Source organism: Moschus berezovskii, chromosome 25, assembly GCF_049115385.1.
Source record: "Moschus berezovskii isolate FMDL1 chromosome 25, NW_MosBer_1.0, whole genome shotgun sequence".
In the NCBI taxonomy this organism is placed as follows: Eukaryota; Metazoa; Chordata; class Mammalia; order Artiodactyla; family Moschidae; genus Moschus; species Moschus berezovskii.
Window position 1 is genome coordinate 50079579 of NC_142484.1, and position 22840 is coordinate 50102418.

The 22840-nt window shown below is 39.6% G+C and overlaps 2 protein-coding genes across 7 annotated transcripts in view; one reads left to right on the forward strand and one right to left on the reverse strand.

Moving 5' to 3' along the window:
• LOC148773936 (ferroxidase HEPHL1-like) overlaps nucleotides 1–22840 on the reverse strand; it is a 226320-nt gene that overhangs the window by 70026 nt on the left and 133454 nt on the right. The gene's annotated exons all lie outside the window — the stretch shown is intronic.
• Nucleotides 1–22840, forward strand: part of LOC129557794 (liprin-alpha-1-like) — a 74334-nt gene that overhangs the window by 6336 nt on the left and 45158 nt on the right. The window contains exons 3-8 of the mRNA XM_088832468.1: nucleotides 1045–1213; nucleotides 4070–4209; nucleotides 4351–4482; nucleotides 6245–6456; nucleotides 10095–10245; nucleotides 20055–20267. Of these exons, the coding sequence (XP_088688594.1) occupies nucleotides 1045–1213; nucleotides 4070–4209; nucleotides 4351–4482; nucleotides 6245–6456; nucleotides 10095–10245; nucleotides 20055–20267 (1017 nt within the window). The remainder of the gene's footprint in view (nucleotides 1–1044; nucleotides 1214–4069; nucleotides 4210–4350; nucleotides 4483–6244; nucleotides 6457–10094; nucleotides 10246–20054; nucleotides 20268–22840) is intronic.

The window sequence follows — 22840 nt, forward strand, 5'->3', positions numbered from 1 at the left end:
CTCCAGACTTTATTGAGGTATAATTGACAAATAGGAATTGCATATGAATTCCTTGATATTTTGATATAAGGTGTAAACTCTTTAAACTACACACAAGCTAATTAATATATCAACCACCTCACATAGTTAAACTTTGTGATGTTGGTGATGGTGAGAGCACTTGAGATCTCAAAGAATACAAAGTTTCAGTTATGCAAGACAAATGGGTCCTTGAGATCTAATGGTGACTACTATCAACAATACTGTGTTGTATACTTGAGATTCCCGAAAAGGGTAGATTGTAGATGTTCTCCACAGAAGATCCTTAAATTTGAAAAGAAATTAGTTTTTTTTTTCTTTTTTTAAAACATTCTTTTATTTTAACTGGAGGCTAATTCCTTTACATTATTGTATTGGTTTTGCCATACATTGACATGTATCAAGGCATTAGCAGCCATTTGAAATTAGTTAGATTCTTAAATTTGGCCAGTAGTTGTACACGTAAGCTGGAATACAGTACTGAAATACAGCATTTACTAAATTGTCCATACCCTCGGAGAAAATGTTTAGAATTGGAAGATATATATAATTCAATTTTAAAATTAGCAATCACCTCTAGAGATAATGGTGTGACATTTTGATGAATATCTTCCCTATTTTCTAGACCTTTATATATAAATACATAGTCTTTCCAAACTTTACAGTTTGATAACTGAACAACAGTATCACTTGATTACTATTAAAGTTGAACTTTTTTGTTTGTTTGTTCTTGGGCCAATAGTATTTCTTTTGTGAATAACCTATCAATGTTTTGCTCATTTTCTGTTGAAATATTTACTTTTTTCTTTCTTATTTATCAAAGATATTTACGTATTAATCTTTTGTCATATGTGTTAAAACACTCCTCTACCCACTGTTTACTTTTACTTTTAACTTTGTTTATGGTTCTACTTTCTGTACAAAAGTTTGAAATGTCCATGAAGTCAAGTGAATCAGTCTATTCTTCCTCTATGACTGCTTTTGGAGCATTTGTACATTGGCTCTTGGTTTTCCTCTGTTTTATAGCTGGCATGCTGGGGCAATACAATGTTGGTAACTGCAAAAGTGGTATTTCTCACCCCAAGATGAAGGGTCAACAGAGACACTACTTTATAGCGGCTGAAAAAATTCTTTGGGATTATGGTCCTCAAGGCTATGACAAATTCAGTGGTCTTCCCCTAAAGGCCTCTGGCAGGTAAGCTGTCTTTGCTGATGTTTCTGAGCCTCTCATAAGAGAGGCATCTGTTAGGCTTTTTGCTGTGATCTCATTTGTGTTCCAGGCACTGTTCTCACGAGTACATACTGCATAAATGGCATAATAGCATCATTTAAGGAGCTCTGAGTCCCATAATGTATATGCTGCTGAGAATTGTAGATACAATTGTATATACTGCAGATAACTGCAGAGTATCTCAGAGCTATGGTTTTTCCAATAGTCATGTATGGATGTGAGAGTTGGACTACAAAGAAAGCTGACCACTGAAGAACTGATGCTTTTGAACTGTGTTGTTGGAGAAGACTCTCAAGAGTCCCTTGTACAGCAAGGAGATCTAACCAGTCTATCCTAAATATTCACTGGAAGGACTGATGCTGAAGCTGAAACTCCAATACTTTGGCCACCTGACGTGAAGAAGTGACTCACTAGAAAAGACCCTGATGCTGGGAAAGATTGAAGGTGGGAGGAGAAGGGGACAACAGAGGATAAGATGGTTGGATGGTATCACTGACTCGAAGAACATGAGTTTGAGTAAGCTCCGGGAGTTGGTGATGGACAGGGAAGCCTGATGTGCTGCTGTCCATGGGGTCACAAAGAGTTGGATACAACTGAGCGACTGAACCGAACTGAACTATTGCTTTAAGATTTGCTGGCAAAATCAAAGCACTGGATTCATGTATTCATCCATCAAACACTTCAGAAGCATCTACGATGTGCAAGCTGCAGCATAAAGTGCCATGAGAGTTACTAAGCTGACAGAGAACAGACTAAGGTCTTCCACGTATTAAGCAGACAATTTTGAAGGGGGAATAAGTCAGGACTCTATTTCAGGGAGATGAAACAGCCAAGGAAGGTTACCTTTTTTGGTTCAAGGACAGCCTGATATAAGTGAAGCCCCTTCTGCCCAGACTTCATATTCCTCCCTGTCCAGTACAATGCCACTTTCCCCCTTCAAAATCTAACTCTACTGTAACTTCTTAAGTAAAGTCTCACTGACACCTGAATAATTTTCTCTGGGCTTCCATAGCATGTAATATTTTTCAAATTGAATCTAACAATTTATTAAGTGGATGAAGACCCATGTGACGTTTATTGTAGGATCATATGCAAATATGTCTGGGAAAGCATTACAAAAAATACAGTATGATATCAACAAGTATTGCTCTTACCCTATAATCCTTTTCGTGTTTGAGGGAATGTTTAAAAAATTGTCTTTATGATCAATAAGATTCTTTTTACTTCCTTCATTATAAATTTCATTCATTCTTCCACCAAAGTGATAACATTTAACCTTGCCTAAAGAATTTGTGTGACCACCTATGAAAAACTCTTTGATATCAACATTCCCTATTGACTAGCATTTTCCCATAAACAGAATAGTGAAAATTAACATTGAGAATTATGTCTTAGAAGCCTTCCAAAATTAGAAAGCACCTTATAAAATATGAAATATCAAGCTATATTCAATGGATATTTAGTGTAATATGTGAAAACACTATGTACTAAGTGACATGCGAGATGCAGGAAGGTCTAAGATAATGTCCCCGATCTCAGGTACAGAAAGAAGCTGAATATACAGGAGAAGAGAAGTGACTTTGCAAGTTACAAATAAGATTAAGATGAGCTGTCCAGACAGTGAGTTCTCTGGGCATGTAGAGAGAGTGAAGACAGCCAGAAATACGTCACAAAAGAAGTGAAACTAAGGTAGAGTCTTTTGAATGATAGAATTTATGCAAGTGAATTTGAAAGAGAGGGAAATTTTAGAAGCAGGGGTTACTGCAAAGCATCTGCCATAAAGCAGAGTGACGAGAGCAGAGTGAATGACAGGTGAGGGGTTTGCGTGGGGCATGAGCACTTCCACAGAGCAGTGGAGAGAGGGCCGGAGCAAACCGGATGTCCTCTGCAGAGGTCCTCCAGTCTGTCTGAGCTTTACTTGATTGGCAATGGGAGCAACTGGAGAATTTGGAGCAGATAAGATGACAACGAAAATGACTATTTTAAAGGTTTTGGAGTATCAGTGCGTATGCTGAGAAAAAAACTCAAGGGAGCCAATGTGAGATAGAGGATGCTGCACAGATAGATAGGAGGCTGATACTATGGTCTAAACACAAGGCGAGGAGCACACGCATGCAGTGTGGTTGTGGGAAGAAAGGAAAGGAAAAGATGAAATAAAGGTGAAGAAAAGGAAGGTTACACAGTCAGGATGAACAAGATAAGAGGAAGAGGCAGAAGAAGAAGACACAGCCGGCATGTCTGCAAGAGCGGTGGTACCAGTGACAGAAGCAGAGGAGGGATAGTACTCGTTGGAAGTTATGTTATTGTAATTCACAAGTTTGAAATTTGGTATTTCGTGTATATAGTTTATATGGTAACTCCACTGATTAACCTACTCGGTTCACTAGATACTCCATTCCTTAATCATGCCAGATATCAGAGCTTACTATTTGCAGAGACTATTCATAGTGACATCAGCAAGAGAGAGAGGGATGCTCATTCTGCAAAGAAAACAGTTAGCTCTTTGTTACTTTGTAGCACGCCATCTGGGACTCCAATATTGGTAAGTAAGGAGTTTACCTGTGCCTCCTTCGGTTGCTGGACCTCTGGGGAAGAAAGTACAATGGCTAAGAGAGAAATGAGCTTGAGCACCAAAGAGCTTCTGAAGACTTTTAAGGCTGGTTGACTATTTCTGGGAACTTGGCTGAAGACTGTGCTATCTTTTCTGGGGAGATGGGTGGATGAATGGGCTAAGACAATACAATAAAGCTCCATAATTAAGGCATTTAATTATGGATGTGCAGAGGTGTATTCCCTCTCAACTCCCTTCTCTTTCCACAGTGACTCTGAGCTCTACTTCACACAAGGCGACAACAGAATAGGAGGGAAATACTGGAAGGCTCGGTACACAGAGTATGTTGATGCAACTTTTACTCGAAGAAAGAGATTCTCTGAGGCAGAAGCCCACCTTGGAATTCTGGGTACAGTGAAATATCTGTCACATTTGGAACGAGGGAGATGTTTCAGTGGGACGTGTAATCTAATAGGGAGTGACTCTTCTGCTCCCATTCACTTCTCTGTCTCTTTTCATCTCTTCTCCCTCCTCTTTCAACATTTCTCAGGTCCCGTCATCAAGGCAGAGGTGGGTGACCCTCTATTAGTGACATTTGCCAACAAAGCTGACAAGGTCTACAGTATTTTGCCCCATGGTGTGATCTATGACAAAGCTTCTGATGCAGCCCCAAACCTAGATGGTAAGTCCTAGTGTGTGCCTTGGGAGGATCCTGGGCCCTTTACTTGCCAGCCCTGTGAGCTTGAGCAGCTTTTTCAACTTTCTGAACCTTACTGTTCTCCTCTCTCAAGTACAGAGAATGATGCTCACCTCACAGGGCTTTGGGAAGGGATAGATGGGCTTCCTTGGTGGCTCAGACAGTAAAGAATCTGCCTGCCATGCAGGAGACCTGGGTTCAATCCCAGGATCAGGAAAATCCCCTGGGGAAGAGAATGGCTATCCATTCCAGTATTCTTTCGTGGAGAATTCCATAGATAGAGGAGCCTGGGGGGCGCTACATACAGTCCATGGGGCCGCAAAGAGTCGGACACAACTGAGCGACTATCACTTCAGACAGAATTCAGGACAGGGTCTGGCGCACAGTAGATACTTAGGAAATGTTAATGCCATTCCTTTACTCTCAGTCACATAATAAATCTCAAAGTGGGTTACTTTCACTGTCTCACTCCTCTAAGATGGAGAGTTTTCTGCTGCAGTTGCATGGGATTCTCTGGGTAAGGCTAAGGGGAAAATCTGATTTCCGACATTTTGTTGAAATGAAACTCTTACACATGGGCTTTGCTTTGTCTCTATGGGCAGATATTTATTTAAAACTTTTGTGGGCTTAACATCATATATGTATCCCCCAGTCACAGAGTATGTAGCACAGGCTGTCTACATGTAAGAAGAGCAGCTTCTACCCAGTGGCTGCAGGAACTGTACTTCCATTCATAATAATGTTCTTGGGAAATCCTGGCTGTGTGGGAAGCCTTTCTCATCGCTATAGCAGACACCATGACTCCTGAGATACTTCTTTATTCCCAAGTATGAGGCTGGTCCCAGTCCAGAGCAGGCTTTGCAGTGCTGGGGAGGGAACAGAGAAGGAAAGGATAGAGGCAGTATTCCCCAGTTCCCTAGTCTTCCCCACCCTGTACCCCCTGCCTGCTGCAGCAACGTCTCCTGTGCCCGCATTCTCTTCCTTGGTCAAAATGCTCACGATGACTTTTGCAGAAAGAACCGTAATGACAGCTGAAACCTGTTGTACATCTCAGAAAACTTACTGCGTACCTGTCTGCAAGCCCTGGACAAAATGCAGGAAGTCTCTGACCTCAGTCTAGTTGAAGAGATTCAATGTGTTCATTTGACAATACAATGTGAAGGTCAAGTACAAAGTCTTTGGAATCAGCCCTGGGTTTAATCCCAGATCTGCCATTTACCAGCTTTGTTACCTTGTGCCTTTGCTTACCTCCTCTAACTTGGAGTTATTTGGGTTATTTCCTAGTTCAACCTTCTAGATTTAAAACTCTGTAAAGGTAGGTCTCTTGTTCAACTTCTTGGGGTATCCTCTAAAGGGCCAAATATAGTAAATTCCACATCATAGAAGGTATTAAATGATATTTTATGGATTTACATTGATATATAAATGGGTAATTATCAGTCTTTAAGATAATTTAAAGACAATTATCACTCTTTTAATATTTGCTAAACTTGAGATTTGAGTAAGAAGTAGTATCTATGAAGATATTAAGTATAAACTGTGAAGAAGATAGTCCTTTGATATAAGCATCTATCTCGTAAAACAGCAGATGGTGGCACTGACCTCTCTGATAGCATACAGTGGAAACAACTGTCCTTCCACAAAGCACATCATCAGACAGAGACGCACCCTGAGCTGGAAGACCCAGTCTGACAAGTTTCTCATTCCTGGCTGTTGCTTTGAATAGCTGTTTTACTTGTCTCCGCAGGATTTCTGAAGCCAGGGGCACATGTTAAGCCAGGTGAGATCTTCACATACAGGTGGACGGTGCCTGAAAGTGTCGGCCCAACAGCTGATGACCCACCCTGTCTGACTTATCTTTACTTCTCAGCGGTTGAACCAATCAAGGACACGAGCTCTGGCCTTGTAGGGCCTTTGCCAGTCTGTAAAAGGGGCGTTCTCAATGCTGATGCGACACAGGTAGGCCTCAAAGGTCGCCGGGCTCACAGGGTTGTCTGTGAGGGAGGTCAGGACTGTGGCTAGAGAGTGAATAGTAATCGTCCATTACAAAAAGGTGAATTTTTTCCTCAGTGCTCTGGAAATCGACTTCTACATAATGAGGATTTTGTTTTATTTTTCATAAATTTAAGATGCAAATTTTTATTTAAGTTAATTTTACTGTAAATTGAAGACCTGAAAGTTACTGATGCCTATGCAGAAAGCCAGGATCTCTGCTTGTTTGGCTGGAATTTGGTGACTCTTTCGCTGGGCATTGCTTTGATTCTACAATCTCCGGAGACCTATATAGAATGTAAATTGGGATATTTTGGGGGGCAGGGGGCAGATTTTCTCAAGGGCCTCCCAGGTGGTGCTAGTGATAAAGAATCTGCCTGCTAATGCAGGTAGACATAAGAGTGGCAGGTTAGATCCCCGAGTCAGGAAGATCCCCCGGAGGAGGGCATGGTAACCCACACCACTATTCTTGCCTGCAAAATCCCATAGACAGAGAAGCCTGGCAGGCTGCAGTCCATATGGTTGCACAGAGTCGGACAAGACTGACGCAACTTAGCGCGCATGCAATTTTCTCAAATTTGTCTACACATTAGACTTACCTGCCGCCCCACCTTTTAAAAAAAAAACCTGGAGCCCTTTTAGACATCCTTTATTCAGGTGTTTCAGACCAATTAAGTCAGAATCTCCAGGTGATTCCAATGTGCAACCAAGTTTGAGAATCACTGTAGCTCACCACTATAATGTAGGAGTTAATCACTATGACCAAAGAAACAAGAAAACAAGTAGATATTTCCTTGCAAGTCCCAATTTAGAGGCTTTAGATTAATCCACACTGATTGCGGTGGCAAAGCATAGCATTTCAAGCTATATCTGCTGCTGCTGCTGCTAAGTCACTTCAGTCGTGTCCGACTCTGTGTGACCCCATAGACGGAAGCCCACCAGGCTCCCCCGTCCCTGGAATTCTCCAGGCAAGAACACTGGAGTGGGTTGCCATTTCCTTCTCCAGTGTGTGAAAGTGAAAAGTGAAAGTGAAGTCGCTCAGTCGTGTCCGAATCTGCGACCCCACGGACTGCAGCCTACCAGGCTCCTCCATCCATGGGATTTTCTAGGCAATAGTACTGGAGTGGCTTGCCATTGCCTCTCCGTCAAGCTATATCTACATGATATTAAACACACTGATAGAAAGAGGGAAAGTCAGCAACTGAATCATTTTGAATTACTTTACCAATCAGAAATAGCAGGCTATTTGTTTAAATGGTATATTTTATATTTGGCATTAATCCTAGTTCTGTAGAAAAGAAGAACCATTAGGATGTATATATAGATAGAAAGAAAATTATGATAAGGAGCAGGCCCACATGACTATGGAGGATGACAAGTTTCAAGATACGCAGGGCGAGTCACAGAAAGAGACTCAGGAGACCCAAAAGGGCAGCAGGGTCTTGAAAGGAAGAGGCTGTGTTTGAGTTTGAATTCAAAGGCAAGCAAAAGATGATGTTCCAGTTCAAAGGCAAGAAGAATCCCCTTTTACTTGTGAGAGGGTCAGATTTTTTGTTGTTCTCTTAAGGCCTTCAAATGACTGGATGAGGCTCCCCCACACTAGGCAGGGCAATCTTCTTCACTTAGTTGCTGAATCAAATGTTAATCTCATCCAAGCACACCCTCATGGAAATATCTAGAAATATGTTTGACCAAATATCTGGGCACCCGAACTAGTTGACACAAAGTTAATGACTACACAGGGTCCTATACCTACCTTCTAGCCTCCTCCTGGGCTAATTTCCCCTTTCACAGACCCAGTTGCCGTACAGATGACTCAGATGATGAGGCTCTCCGACCAAATCCCTCTCAGTGGTTCCTTCTCATCCTGTGGACAAACACGGCCACGGTTAATAACAGTTAACACCAGGCACTTAGTATTTGCTAGAGGATGCGTCAAATATAGTATCAAATTTAGCCCTCCAGAAAATATGAAGTAGGGACAACTCATATCCTCGTTTTGCAAATGAGGGAAATAGGACTTGGAGAAGACAAGTCATTTCTCTCGGTTGTCATAACATGTAAGCAGAATGGCACTAGAACCCAATATCTTTCCAAATATATTTGATCCCTTATTCCCCCTCCAGTTTTAATATTTTATCTTGAAAAATCTTAAGCCTACATTGTTTCTTTCCATAGCCCATGATCTAAAACTATTGCCTTCTAAAACGCCATGTGATAAAAGCAGTAAGTGTCCATAAGGTATAGGAAGAACGTAAAGCAAAGAATACCTTACCTTCAATGAGGAGTTAAGAAAGCATCACAGAGCTGGGACAGCTAAGCTGCCCCTTGAAGTTGGATTCGGGTGGCAGACCATCAGTGTTAAGGGAGAACACGCATCAAGGTCAGAGGCCTGCTGAACACAGCAAGTTCAGATTGCTGCAAGGATCTTGGGCTTGCTTTGGTTCAGGTGTCAGGAGGGAACGTCCAAGAGATGAGGCTGAAAAGGTAGGCAGGGACCAATCACTGTGAATTACATTGTATTGTCCATATTGAGAAGGAGAGAGATGTGATCCGATGGCACTGGTGAGGGTCCCTCTGGAGTAGACGACAGGATGAAGCGTAGATTGAGAGGGAGTCTGTTAGAGGTGGGAAGATGGTTGAGAGACAGAAAACACAGTACTTCGCTGGTTCAGCTTTAAAGAAGAGTAGATTTTGACAATTCAGTATGCTTTGTGGTCAGTAATATTCAAATAGATGGTTTAGGAATATCCACAATGGGAATTAGTCCTTCATTATCAACTCAATATCATTTAGCAAAGCCATGAATTACTTGAATTCATTATCTCACTCAAAAACATGTATTAAGTGCCTAGTTTTCCAGGCATTTTTGTTGGAACTGGGAATACAGAGAGATACCCAAAACTTCCCTACCCTATCAAAGCCTACATTACAGTGGGACAGCAGTCACACATTTAAGTGCATACATAAACTATTTTAGGTGGAGATTAGTGCTATGAAGAAGAGTGGAGTGTGGAAAGGTGAGTGAGTTTGCAGGCAGGAGAGAAGATGAGGGACTTTTAGCTAGGTTGGGGCAAGGGCACTCCGGGGAGGTGATATTGGTGCAGGGAATGGAAGGGAATAAGGGAGGGAGCCAGGCAAGACCTAGGAGAACCTTCTAGACAATGGGAACAGCATGTGAAAAGGTCTTGAGGCAGGAATGAAGTAGGTGTGTTCACAGAAGAGCAAAAGACCAGGGTGGCTGGAGTGAGCTAGGGTGTGAATAGAAGGAGATGAGGTCAGAGAGGCCGAGGGCAGGACACGGAGTTGAAAGTGACAAAAATAGCATGGTGCCTGAGAACAGGAGAACCGCAGATTAGGAAAACTTCTGAACAGGGACTTACTTCCTCTGAGGAGGTCACATGGGGAGGGAAAAGGATATAATGAGGAAGATGAATTTATTGGGTGTAGAATGAATTGATCAGAATCTTGATTTCCAAAATGATCCAGCAAATCTGTGGCTGATGTTGATCCTCATTTACTTTGTGTTACTTCGTGTTAACTTTGAAAGCAAAGTAGAGCTAAGAAGTCCTCCAAGCATTCATTCATTTCTTTCTTCTCTGTAGAAAGGAATAGACAAGGAATTTTACCTACTAATCACAGTCTTTGATGAGAATCTGAGCAGGTATCTTGATGAAAATATTCAGAAGTTTACCTGGCATCCCTCCAGCATTGACAAGGAGGACAAAGAATTTGTGAAGTCCAATCGAATGCACGGTATGAAAAATTGTTTCCTCTTGTAAAGTCAAATCATAATCACATTTGAAGTGAAAATGTGTGGAATGCTTTAATTATCTTAAGCTTGGTTTCTTGGGTATTGTCCTTGGTCATGACTGAAATATGTTGTGGCTTCAGCCTCACAAGGCATGGTGAAACTTCTCCATCTCAAGAGATGTGAAACTTAATTAATACTTCTAAATCACTTCATCAGCTTTAGATAAAATAATACAAAATCTGAACTAGCAAAGGTCACAGTACATAATAAACATAGAAAATTACTGTTATATATCTGTGGGTGTATATACAGATATATATATATATATATATATATATATATATATAATTTCATCCCAGAGCAACAGAATACACATTCTTTTCAAGTGCAAACAGAACATTCTCCAGGATAGATTATACGCTAAGTCACTAAACAAGCCTCTGTAAATTTAAGAAAACTGAAAACACATCAAGCACCTTTTTTGAAAACAATACTATATAAGACTGGAAATTAACTTTGAGAAAAAAACTACTAAAAAAAAACCACAACAGGTGAAGGCTGAACAATATACTACTAAACAACCAATGCATCACTGAAGAAATCAAACAGGAAATGAAAAAATACCTAGAGATAAATGCAAATGAAAACATGACAATCCAAAACTTATGAGATAGCAAAAACAGTTCTAAAACAGAATTTAAAAGCTTACTTCAGGAAAAAAGAAAAATTTCAAATAAAACTAGAAATAAGTGAATAGAGACAAAAATAGAAAGGATCAATGAAATTAAAAGCTGGTTCTTTGACAAGTTAAATAAAACTGATAAATCTTTACCCAGATTCATCAAGAAAATACAATGGAGAGGACCCAGATCAATAAAATCAGAAATGAAAAAGGAGAGGTTACAAAAGACACCACAGAAATATAAAGGATCACAAAAGACTACTACAAGCATCTATTTGCCAATAAATTGGACAACCTGGAAGACATGGACAAGTCTTTAGAAGTGTACAATCTACTAAGACTGAATCAGGAAGAAATAGAAAATATGAATAGACCACTTATCAGTAAAGAAATTGAGTCAGTAATTTAAAAACTCCCAGCAAACAAAAATCCAGGATCAGATGACTTCACCGTATGGTAGAATTGGAATTCTACCGAATATTTAGAGAAGAGTTAACACCTACATTTTAAAACTATTCCAAATAATTGCAGAGGAAAAAATGCTTCCAAACTCATTCTATAAGTCCACCATCACCCTGATACCAAAACCAGACAAAAGTATCACACAGAAAAAGGAAAATTACCGGCCAAAATCACTGGTGAACATAGATGCAAAAATCCCCAACAAAATATTAACCAACTGAATTTAATAATGCATTAAAAGGATAATGTACGATGATCAAGTAGAATTTATCTCAGGGATGCAAGGATTTTTTAATACCCACAAAACAATCAATGTGGTCTACCACATTAACACGCTGAAGAGTAAAAACAGTATGGTCCTCTCAGTAGATCCAGAAAAAGCTTTTGACAAAGTTCACCACCCATTTTTGATAAAAAATTCTCCAGAAAGTGGGCATAGAGGGAACATACCTTAATATAATAAAAGCCAACTGTGACAAATCCACAGCCAACATTATACTCAATGGTGAAAAGCGGAAAGCAGGTCCTCTAAGATTAGGAACAAGACAAGGATACCCACTCTTGCCAATTTTATTCAACGTAATGATGGAAGTCTAAGTCACAGTAATCCAAAGAAAAGGACATAAGTCATCCAAATTGGAAAGGGAGAAGTAAAACTATTACTGTTTTCAGGTGGCATACAATACACAGAAAATCCTAATGAAGTCACCAGAAAACTACTAGAGCTCATCAATGAATTTAGGAAGGCTGCAAAATACAAAATTAATATACAGAAATCTCTTGCATTTATACACACTAACAGTGCATTATAAGAAAGAGAAATTAAGAAGACAATCTCACTTACCATCTCATCAAAAAGAATAAAAGACCTGGGAATAAACCTATCTTGAGAGGCAAAGGACTTGTACTCAGAAAACTATATGACATTGATGAAGGAAACTGAAGATGGAAAAGACGAAAACAGATGACAAAGATATACTGTGATCTTGGATAGGAAGAATCAATATTTTTGTTTGTTTGTTTTTGGTTTTTTGTTTTCAGTTTTATTTGTTTTTTCACTTTATAATATTGTATTGGTTTTGCCATGCATTGACATGAATCTGCCCCGGGTATACATGTGTTCCCCATCTTGAACCCCACTCCTGTCTCCCTCCGCATCCCATCCCTCTGGGTCATCCCAGTGCACCAGTCCTGAGCATCCTGTATCATGCATCAAACCTGGACTGGCGATTCGTTTCACATACGATAATATACATGTTTCAATGCCATTCTCCCATATCATCCCACCCTCGCCTTCTCCCACAGAGTCCAAAAGACTGTTCTATACATCTGTGTCTCTTTTGCTGTCTTGCATACAGGGTTATCATTACCATCTTTCTAAATTCCATATATGTACTTTAGTATCCTGTATTGGTGTTTTCTTTCTGGCTTACTTCATTCTGTATAATAGGCTCCAGTTTCATCCCTCATTAGAACTGATTCAAATGTATTCTTTTTAATTGCTGAGTAATATTCCATTGTGTATATGTACCAAAGATTTCTTATCCATTCTTCTGCCGATGGACATCTCGGTTGCTTCCATGTCCTGGCTATTATAAACAGTGCTGTGATGAACATTGGAGTACACGTGGCTCTTTCAGTTCTGGTTTCCTCAGAGTGTATGCCCAGAAGTGGGATTGCTGGGTCATATGGCAGTTCTATTTCCAGTTTTTTAAGGAATCTCCACACTGTTCTCCATAGTGGCTGTACTAGTTTGCATTCCCACCAACAGTGTAAGAGGGTTCCCCTTTCTCCACACCCTCTCCAGCATTTATTGCTTGTAGACTTTTGGATAGCAGCCATTCTGACTGGCGTGAAATGGTACCTCATTGTGGTTTTGATTTGCATTTCCCTGATAATGAGTGATATTGAACATCTTTTCATGTGTTTGTTAGCCATCTTTATGTCTTCTTTGGAGAAATGTCTGTTTAGTTCTTTGGCCCACTTTTTGATTGGGTCGTTTATTTTTCTGGATTGAGCTTCAGGAGTTGGTTGTATATTTTTGAGATTAATTCTTTGTCAGTTGCTTCGTTTGCTATTATTTTCTCCCATTCTGAAGGCTGTCTTTTCACCTTGCTTATAGTTTCCTTTGTTGTGCAGAAGCTTTTAATTTTAATTAGATCCCATTTGCTTATTTTTGCTTTTACTTCCAATATTCTGGGAGGTGGGTCATGGAGGATCCTGCTGTGATTTATGTCCAAGAGTGTTTTGCCTATGTTCTCCTCTAGGAGTTTCTGGTCTTACATTTAGATCTTTAATCCATTTTGAGTTTATTTTTGTGTATGGTGTTAGAAAATGATCTAGTTTCATTCTCTTACAAGTGGTTGACCAGTTTTCCCAGCACCACTTGTTAAAGAGATTGTCTTTTCTCCATTGTATATTCTTGCCTCCTTTGTCAAAGGTAAGGTGTCCATAGGTGCGTGGATTTATCTCTGGGCTTTCTATTCTGTTCCATTGATCTATATTTCTGTCTTTGTGCCAGTTTCATACTGTCTTGATGACTGTGGCTTTGTAGTAGAGACTGAAGTCCGGCAGGTTGATTCCCCCAGTTCCATTCTTCTTTCTCAAGATTGCTTTGGCTATTTGACGGGTTTTTTTGTATTTCCATACAAATTGTGAAATTATTTGTTCTAGTTCTGTGAAAAATACCGTTGGTAGCTTGATAGGGATTGCATTGAATCTATAGATTGCTTTGGGTAGTATATTCATTTTTACTATATTGAAGGAATCAATATTTTTAAATGACCATTCTGCTCAAGGCAATCTACCGATTCAATGCAATCCCTATCAAAATATCAAGGGCATTTTTCACAGAACTAAAACAATTACTTTTAAAATTTGTATAGAAATACAGAAGACCCCAAAAAGCCAAACGAATCTTGAGAAAGAACAAAGCTGAAGGACTCAATGCTGACTGACTGCAGATAATCAAGGGGCTTCCCGGGTGCTAGTGGTAAAGAATCTGCCTGCCAATGCAGGAGACATAAGGGACACAGCATTCGATCCCTGGGTTGGGAAGATTCCCAGAGGAGGGTAAAGCAATTTACTCCAGTATTCTTGCCTGGAGAATCCCATGGATAGAGGAGCCTGGAGGGCTACAGTCCATAGGGTCGCAAAGAGTTGGACATGACTGAAGTGGCTTAGCATAGTAATCAAAATAGTTTGGCACTGGCACAAACCCAGACACAGATCAATGGAACAGAATAGGCTAAAAATAAACCCATGTGCTTCTGTAAATTACTCTATGACAAAGGAGGCAAGAATATAGAAAGGAGAAAAGACAGTCTCTACAATAAATGTTTCAGGGAAAACTGGACAACTACACGTAAAAGAATGAAATTAGAAGATTCTCTAACACCAGTATACAAAAATAAAATGAATTAAAGATCTAAATGTAAGACTGGATACTGTGAAACTCCCAGAGCAAAACAGAGGCAGAACACTCTTTGACATAAATCCCAGCAATAGTTTTTTGGATCTGTCTTCTAAAGAAAAAAAAGTAAAAATAAGCAAATGAGATCTAATTAAATTGAAAAGCTTGTGCACAGCAAAGGAAACCATCAACAAAATGAAAAAACAACCTACTGAATGGGAGAAAATGTTTGCAAATGATATGCCTGACAAGAGATTAATAGTCAACAAATATAAACAACTTGTACAACTCAAGATCAAAGAAACAAACAATATGATTAAAACCAATAAAATATTGTAAAGTAATTAGCCTCCAATTAAAATTTTTAAAAAATGGGGCAGAAGAACTGAGGAGACATTTTTTCCAAAGAGGAAATGCAGATGGCCAACCAACAGGCACCTGAAAAGATGCTCAACAACATTGCTCCATCAGAGAAATGCAAATCGAAACCACAATGAGATATCAGCTCACGTCAGGATAGCTATCATCAAAAAGAACACAAACAGCAAATGTTAGAGAGGATGTGGAGAAAAGGGGACCCTTATACACAATTGGTGGAAATGTAAGTTGGTGCAGCCATTGTGAAAAACAAATGGAAGTATCTCAGAAAAATAAAACTAGAACTACCATATGACCCAACAATTTCAGTTCTGGAAACAAAAACCCCAAAACCACTAATTCAAAATGATGCATGCAGCCCAATGTTCATGTATGTATACATACATACATACATATACATATATATATATAAGGAATAAAACTCAGACACAAAAAAGGAATGAAATTCTGCCATCTGCAACAACATGGATGGAACTAGAGAATATTATGCTTAGTGAAATTAGTCAGACAGAGAAAGACAAATATTGTATGCTTTCACTTTATATGTGGAATCTAAAAAATAGAACAAATGAATATACACAACAACAATGAAAAAACAGAATCACAGATACAGAGAACAAACTAATGGTTATCGGTGGGGAGAGGAAAGGGTGAAAAGGGGTAAGATAAGGCTATGGGATTAAGAAAAAAAACTGCTATGAATAAAATAAATAAGCTACAAGGGTATACTATACAACATATGGAAATATTGCCATTATTTTATATTAACTTTAAATGGAGTATAATCTATAAACATATTGAGTCACCATGTTATACACTTAAAACTAATATAATATTATAAATCAAATATGTTTCAATAAAAATTTATTTCAATGCCTAAAGCAAACATGGCAAGATAACAGACCTTGTTTTAAGACCAAGCATAGCATCTATTTATTGCTTTTAAAACATTATGAGAAAATAGTGAAATAGCCTTCCCCTTCTCTCCTAAAGAAGTGCAAAAGAATGTCTCTCTTTCTCCCATGGAAGCCTAAAAATGTTCAAGGCTCCAAGTGACCCACAGCACCAGCTCAGAATTCTGTGGTATCGTATGCTCTGTTGCAACTGAACCCCTTCTTGGACCAATGGAAAACAAGGATTAATGCACTTCCAACATCATCTTCTACAACAATAATTTGTTATAACTAAAGACAAAATTGGTTCCCAACCTTTCTAATAGCCCATATAAAGGTAAACTAAGCTATAAATTAGGAAACGTAGCAATTCCTTAATGGAAAAGCTGCAAAAGGGATCTATATACAGAGAAGCCTATATATAGAAAACAGAAAGCAACCTAATGGATCATGTCAAATCCAGTCCCTTGCTGGTTTGGCAATTTGAAATACATCTGTATATTTTAAACCTGCAGAATATGTCATGTTTAAGGCAAAATTCAAGGAAATTATGTATTTAGTTTAAGCTTCACGTTAATCATAAATTAAATTTTGTCTCCAGTCTTGCTTGCATGAGTAGGAGAAAGTTGGCCACAATACCAAAGAGAAAATGCCTTACATGGCATACAGTGTTTGCATTGCTCGTGTTATACAGTCTATGTTCCAATCTGCTTGTTGACTGTATAAATGAATGAATGAATGTTCCAGAAAAAGAGGCTTTTCTGGAGGGAGTGAGGGCATGCCACACAGCTTTGTGGTATCTTAATTCCCTGACCTGGGCCTCCAGCAGTGAGAATGTGGAATCCTAACTGCTGGATCACCAGGGAGTTCCCAGGAAAGAGAAGTGTTAAACTGGAGTTCCTGGGCAACAGAGAATTCTCTACCAGCCAGCTAAGGACTAAATTGTTAGCACGACAATTTACAATGAGATAGAGAGGAGGTCGGAGGGGGATTCAGGATGGGGAACACATGTACACCCATGGCTGATTCATGTCAATGTATGGCAAAACCACCACAATATTGTCAAGTATTTAGCTTCCAGTTAAAATAAATAAATTAAAAAAAATTTACAATGACATCTCTAACATTCAATGGACAAGACAGTTTATTTGCAACAGTATGGTCAAAGATTTCCTTCAGAAAGTGTGATATTCTTCTCAGCAGCTCCAGGCCTTATTGGAACTTCTGCTAATAATTCCAGATATTTGAGTAAAATTACCAAACACCACTCATTCAACAGATAAAGAAACAAAAGGTAATTTTACTTGACAATGAGATTCTAACAGGAGACCATTTACGTGTGTGGTGGACGGGCCGTAGGAGGAGTGGAGTGGGGGTGTCTCTCTCTGGGACATCAAGCCTGAGACGCAGTTAGGTGCAGTCGCCCCTCAGTGTACTCAGTCATAGCAGTCATCCCCCAGAGGGGGCGCATGTAGCCGCTGTAGTGAATTGAGGTTGATGTCAAAGAGAAAAGCAGTTTGCACTTCTGGAGGTACAAAGACTTTTCATATCTAAGTGATCATTATTCAAAGTCTTGTCAGTTATTTTACTGAGGTTGGAAAATCAAAATTATCATAAGGCAAAATTATTTATTCAAGGACTAACCTCTTAAATAATCATGATGGTGTGATCACTCACCTACAGTCAGACATCCTGGAATGTGAAGTCAAGTGAGACTTAGAAAGCATCACTGTGAACAAAGCTAGTGGAGGTGATGCAATTCCAGTTGAGCTATTTCAAATCCTGAAAGATGATGCAGTGAAAGTGTTGCACTCAATATGCCACCAAATTTGGAAAACACAACAGTGGCCACAGGACTGGAAAAGGTCAGTTTTCATTCCAATCCCAAAGAAAGGCAATGCCAAAGAATGCTCAAACTACCGTACAATTGCACTCATCTCACACTCTAGTAAAGTCATGCTTAAAATTCTCCAAGCCAGGCTTCAGCAATATGTGAACTGTGAACTTCCAGATGTTCAAGCTGGTTTTAGAAAAGGCAGAGGAACCAGAGATCAAATTGCCAACATCCGCTGGATCATGGCAAAAGCAAGAGAGTTCCAGAAAAACATCTATTTCTGCTTTATTGACTGTGCCAAAGCCTTTGACTGTGTGGATCACAATAAACTGTGGAAAATTCTGAAAGAGATGGGAATCCCAGACCACCTGACCTGCCTCTTGAGAAACCTATATGCAGGTTAGGAAGCAACAGTTAGAACTGGGCATGGAACAACAGACTGGTTCCAAATAGGAAAAGGAGTACGTCAAGGTTATATATTGTCACCCTGCTTATTTAACTTCTATGCAGAGTACATCATGAGGAACGCTGGCCTGGAAGAACCACAAGCTGGAATCAGGGTTGCCGCGAGAAATATCAATAACCTCAGATATGCAGATGACACCACCCTTATGGCAGAAACTGAAAACGAACTAAAAGCCTCTTGATGAAAGGAAAGAAAAGAGTGAAAAAGTTGGCTTAAAGCTCAACATTCAGAAAACTAAGATCATGGCATCTGGTCCCATCACTTCATGGAAAATAGATGGGGAAACAGTGGAAACAGTGTCAAACTTTATTTTTGGGGGCCTCCAAAATCACCGCAGATGGTGATTGCAGCATGAAATTAAAAGACACTTACTCCTTGGAAGCAAAGTTATGACCTACCTAGATAGCATATTAAAAAGCAGAGACATTACTTTGCCAACAAAGGTCCATCTAGTCAAGGCTATGGTTTTTCTACTGGTCATGTATGGATGTGAGAGTTGGACTGTGAAGAAAGTTGAGCACCGAAGAATTGATGCTTTTGAACTGTGGTGCTGGAGAAGATTCTTGAGAGTCCATTGGACTGCAAGGAGATCCAACCAGTCCATCCTAAAGGAGATCAGTCCTGGGTGTTCATTGGAGTTCAGTTCAGTTCAGTTGCTCAGTCGTGTCCGACTCTCCGCGACCCCATTCATTGGAGGGACTGATGCTAAACCTGAAACCCCAATACTTTGGCCACCTCATGCGAAGAGTTGACTCACTGGAAAAGAGTCTGATGCTGGGAGAGATTGAGGGCAGGAGAAGGGGATGACAAAGGATGAGATGGCTGGATGGCATCACTGACTCGACGCACATGAGTTTGGGTGAACTCTGGGAGTTGGTGATGGACAGGGAGGCCTGGCGTGCTGTGATTCGTGGGGTCGCAAAGAGTCGGACACGACTGAGCAACTGAACTGACTGACTGAACCTCTTAAAACTTAGTGTCCCTTCCCCACTCCTCAAATCCCTCTTCACTGCTTTGACATGCAAATATAATGTCAATCAATTGCAAGTCTTTCAAGTGATGCAAGATCCATAAAATCATTGAAGGGATGTCTGATAACTTCTAGAATGAAATGCAAAGCCATTGGCAAATGAGGATGTGACAGAATTAAATGAATAACTGAGGAAAAGACACTTAACAAGGGAGATGACAGGATAAGAGCCTGAAAAGAAAATGACTTCCATATCAAGAGTTTAAAAAAAAGACTTTGGGGAAATTCATGAAATCTGTAAATATTTTTTCAAGGATGATACTCTTTATAATCTCCAAACCAAAATATGAAATGAAGGATATGATATAATGCTATCAAATAATTTTGTCAGAAAAAAATTGCTTCAGAAAACAACCTGTTTATTTCTTATTAATTCTTAGAATTCATGTCCTGTGTATACATTGTTATATAGAACAGTTTCACAGTTTTAGTGTATTTTCATTATTTATTATTAATTTCAGTCTCCATTTAAATTTGATATACCACCTGAGTTTTTCCTAGTACTCTTTATTCTCTGATAATAGGATCTTCTGTAAATTTTTAACTTGAACACCACTGCCTCCATATGCACTGATAATCCTCCACTAAGGTGATGTGTTTTCAGCACATCTACAAAATAATAGTGGGCTCTGCTCTCCTTTTCCTTCCATTTAGCTATTAATGGCTATATGAATGGCAACCAGCCAGGCCTAACCATGTGCAAAATGGATAGAGTCTCCTGGCATCTGATTGGAATGGGCACCGACACGGACATGCATGGAGTTTATTTTCAAGGGAACACCATCCACCTACGAGGGACTCACCGGGACTCTCTGGCGCTGTTTCCGCATGTCTCCACAACGGCATTCATGCAGCCAGACCGTGCAGGTAAACTTGACAGGGCCAGCTCAGGTGACCAGATTCCTATCTTCAGGCAGGTATTCTTAGGGTCTTCCCCCAGAAGAAACTGGTTGAATCTGGGCATTTCTGGGGGTGCAGAAGGAAACAGAGCCTTGAGTAGAATCAGAGAATCCTAACTATTGTATTTCAAACACATAATGTGAAGGACAGAGGAAAAGCATCTAATAACATCCAGAAAGCAGAAGCAGGAGTCCTCTAAATGACCTGGCCTCACAAATTCTAGGAGAATGCTCTTGATTTATATCCATGAACAGTTCAGCTCCAAGAAAGAGTACTTTTGTTTGCTTGTTTATTCTCTTTAAACACAAACTTCATTTTAGTTGCTGCTCGGAAGCATCAACCAGACATGAGCAGCCTGGTGGTTGCTTCCAGGTTGTAGATGTGAACTTGTCTCCCTTCTCAAGAGATTGATAGTGGTCTCTTGATGAGTCCAAACAGGGACTTGCCTATTGTCATTCTCTTGGGTGCCCAGAAAGCAAGCTGTGTTGGATCCGGAGTCCATGGAGAGCCCATCGAAGTGCCAGTACCCATCCCTTCTCTTAGAGATTAACAAGTTAATTAGGTCACTGGGGCATTTTAATAAAAGATAAAGAGTAATATTTGGCAACATATACTCTCTGATGAAAAAGAAGACTAGTAAATGCTGTGGATATTCAACGTGTTTCTCCAAACCAACTTTTTCATTGGTCTTAAAATGAAACCAGTATGCTACTCAAGAGAAGTACTTGCCTGCTCTGTCTCCTTTATGAATCGGTATTTACTTCTTTCTGTCACACTGGAACTGCATTGTAGATGCCACTCTCTGTCACTGGTTAAGAATTTGAGACTTGAGGGAAAAAAATTCAAAGAGAAAAGCAGATAGAGCTCTTCAAAGCTACTCTTTTCTATTAACAAGTAGTAAATATGACTTACGTCACCTCTTTACACATTAAACATTTCTACCTGAGACAAATCTAAAATTTTTAGTCATGAAAGACATATATAGAAAACATACGGACCCTGGGAGCCACCTAACCCCGCCTCAACATTCACTTCTGGCTGCTGTCAGTGTAAATGCATCTTTTCTCCATGATTCAGTTATCTGTTTGAGAGAGGAAAAGTCTCCATGATTTACCTACCAAATAAAATACATCGATTAAAAATAAATAATAAATAAAAGCAAAAAAAAAAAGAGGCTTGAGCTTCAAAACATTTGCCAAAGAACTGCCTCAGACTAGGAGCTCCATCCTTGCCTTGTAAGCTTCTAGTATTCAACCTTTCTATGTTAATTGATTGATCAATTATGAATCACCCCAAGGGATGCCTTTGGAACAATTACTTTTAAAAAATTCACTCTTCAAGACCAAAAAGGGGACAAAAGGGAAACAGCCAAATAGTTTTAATCCATAGAAAGAGCATTCAAAGCTAGAGATGGCTGGAATAATTTTAGGGACATGGTTACTTACTCATGGGCCCTCCAGGCTTCTAAAGAGCTACATGACAATGCTTTCCCGTTTATGTTTGGCAGTGAGTATAAATCAGCGAGTGCTGAAAAGCTGAGTCATTTCACCTATTGCCGCCCCACCCTCTAAGCTGAAAGGAGTGCCCAAACATGGGTAGAGTAGCCTGTCAGCTGGAAGTCAGACATTTCCTCTTCGATCTTTCCTTTTTAAAACCACTTTGTTGATGTATGACTGAAACACAAAAAGCTGTATATTTAATACATGTAAATTGATGAGTGTGGAAATGGTATGCATCTGTGAGCATATCACCATAATCAAGGCTTTAAGCGCCTCTTTATTCTTAGAAAAGAAAATTCTTCCTCTGTTGAAGGGATGATGAGCATACAAATAGTGGGCTGCCTGGAGACCAGCACAGGCAGGGGAAGGTCTGGCCACCTCTGTTGTCAGGAGAGTCTTCTCTTTGTTTTTACAGAGGGTCACTGTTTCTGCCTGAGCGTGCTAGGGTACCCTATGAACCAATGGTTTGGGCTCATCCGGAAGGGATAATTTGGGAATATTTAGACACGATAGATGCTATCTCTGTGCACTGAAGATAGTTAATGAGACCCACACTCTCATTCACCTCTGAGAACAGAGTCAACTGGAGGAGATTTGTTGATCCAATAATTTCCCTGAGTTAACATCTTCCAATAATTTGATTTTGTATGATGATTTTATGGTGAATTTAATTAAAATATGCATATCTGATGCCAAGGCATCTAGAAAATTCAGCTTAAAAAATCATATGGTTCTCAGTCAGATATGATGGTTGCTGTTTCTGTTTCCTTTTCATCTGGCATGATGTAGACCTACCACTGGAAATGAGACCCTCCTCTGCTCAAGGGCTTAATGAAAAACATACATTTAGCTTTAAGAGTAATAGTTTATTTGTATATTGCACCTTATAGCTTATGAAAACCTTTAGGGCAAAAGCCATGACTTCAGAAGATTGACCTAATTTGAACTTTGTCTAGGCAAGTAATTAGTTCCTTTAAACTGGGCTGGGAGAAGATACATATCAATGATTTTTCCAGGAGTGACTATCCTCTAATAGGTGTG